Source organism: Rhea americana, unplaced genomic scaffold (genome assembly GCF_003343005.1).
Source record: "Rhea americana isolate MKP2758 unplaced genomic scaffold, rheAme1 scaffold_36, whole genome shotgun sequence".
In the NCBI taxonomy this organism is placed as follows: domain Eukaryota; kingdom Metazoa; phylum Chordata; class Aves; order Rheiformes; family Rheidae; genus Rhea; species Rhea americana.
Window position 1 is genome coordinate 4,326,237 of NW_028186490.1, and position 2,001 is coordinate 4,328,237.

At 41.4% G+C, this 2,001-nt stretch overlaps 1 protein-coding gene across 3 annotated transcripts in view; it reads left to right on the plus strand.

The window, feature by feature from the left end:
* The first annotated feature begins 133 nt into the window (after nt 1–133).
* The window catches only part of RPS24 (ribosomal protein S24), a 5,445-nt gene continuing 3,577 nt past the window's right edge, over nt 134–2,001 (plus strand). For 2 of the 3 annotated variants that reach the window (XM_085312309.1, XM_085312310.1), the window contains exons 1-3: nt 134–229; nt 598–807; nt 1,302–1,412. In XM_085312309.1, the coding sequence (XP_085168435.1) occupies nt 197–229; nt 598–807; nt 1,302–1,412 (354 nt within the window). In that variant the 5' untranslated portion in view covers nt 134–196. Of the gene's footprint in view, nt 230–597; nt 808–1,301; nt 1,413–1,532; nt 1,548–2,001 lie in introns of all 3 variants that reach the window. The other variant, XM_085312307.1, reaches the window with a different exon arrangement.

Genomic DNA, 2,001 nt, shown 5'->3' on the forward strand with positions numbered 1-2,001 from the left:
GTCCCGGGGTGGGGAGGGGATGGGACGGCGGCGGTGCGGGGTGCGCGCGGGCGGCCGCGACCCGCGCGGGAGCTGCGCGCCGGTTCCGTGAGCGCCCTCGGCCGYCGGCGACGCGTGGCGCTGCGGCGTGTTTTCTCACCGCTCTTGTGTCCGTGTCCGTTAGAACGACACCGTGACCATCAGGACCAGGAAGTTCATGACCAACAGGCTGCTTCAGCGTAAGCAGATGGTAAGAGTATAGCGAAAATTACCTGTCGGTTCACGTGACTGCTGCTTCTGGCGTGYTGGTGTTCTTCAGTTACTGTCGGTAAAAGCTGCTCAGTCTGGCTTTTTGGAGATGCCGTTGTAAGAGCATGTGTGTTTAAATGTGTTGATGCATGCTGAAGAGGAATGTTAATGGTGCAGTAAGGGTTTGAGCTGTCATTTGAAACAACATACTGCTGTCAACACTTTTGTTTCAAATTAATAGTTTTCCTTATTGCTGACGTGGGGTATTTCAGTGCCAAGCATGCCTGTAATGGGTCTGTGAAGTCTGGTAACTGTGATGCATATTGACCTACTTCTCCTTTCATGTAACTTCTAAAAACTCATTCTTAGGTGATTGATGTTCTTCATCCTGGGAAGGCTACAGTCCCCAAAACAGAAATCAGGGAAAAGCTGGCAAAAATGTACAAGACAACCCCTGATGTAATCTTCGTCTTTGGCTTCAGAACTCACTTTGGTGGTGGAAAAACAACAGGTTTTGGCATGATTTATGATTCCTTGGACTATGCAAAGAAAAATGAACCAAAGCACAGGTTGGCTAGGGTAGGTTTTCTTTTTGTTTTCTGATAACTTGAGAACAATGAAGATGGCCTTAAAGTGTTTTGTGATTTGTGACTTAAAACTGCAAAGGAAAGTCTTGTTAAAGTAGTATTGCATGGATATGAAAGCTGAAGTGTTGTGCATATAGTTTTGTAATAGAATGGGTTACTTAATGCATTTGCAGAATAGGATAAGCTTTTTAGAGTATATTTTGGGCCTGGGGATGGTAAAAACAGATGTTACTAATTAAGCTTAGTATGAAGAAGTAACTATAAACACCACTGAACCTGTTGAAGAATTAAGAGATGGAGCTGGTACATACAAATACCGAATATTAAATGGTGTATTATATTGAATTTGTATTACTACTTAACTATATTTCAGATTCAAGTATTATTTGAAGAGCCTGAAAATAATGGAATTAGTTCAGAAGAACTTAAGGTCATAAGTTAGGGTCAGTAAAGTGATTTTAAATAAATGTAACTTTTTCTTAATAGCATGGCCTGTATGAAAAGAAGAAGACTTCTAGGAAGCAACGAAAGGAGCGTAAGAACAGAATGAAGAAAGTCAGAGGCACAGCCAAGGCAAATGTTGGTGCTGGCAAGAAGGTAGGATGAGACTATCTGTAAGCTTGAGTGTGGATGTTGCCTTTAAAATGTTGATTAGAAATTAAACAGAATTACATTGTCTTTCTTCCCATTTCTTTCATTTGTTCTACTGGATAACAGAAGGTAACCTGTGTGGTGATGTATAGCTTTCTGTTGGCTTAGTAGCTTAGTTCAGCTCYTCATTGCTGCAGCTTAGCTGGTATAACATGGAACAGTGCTTAAATAATTTTCTTGTGTGTCAGTTATCAAACTGAAGCTAAAAGTTCTTAAATTTAACAAAAGCATTGCTCTAACATCATATCTMATGCAATGTATGGATCTGATGCACTTTTCTTAACATATTATTCTGACTACCTGAATATCTAACACTTCTATCCCAGCAAGTTATGGTGTTCCTAACGATGCCATGGAGGAGACTTTCTTAGGCATATATGTGCTAGGTGATGAGGTTGGTGTGGAAGTTAGGGTAGAGTTTAAGTGACTGATTCCTGCTTTATGGGGCTTTTGTTCTGGTGGGAGTTACCATTTTGTGGCTGGAACTTTGTACAGACTTGACAAGCATGAAGTTTGGAGGCAGACTGAGTTCTTT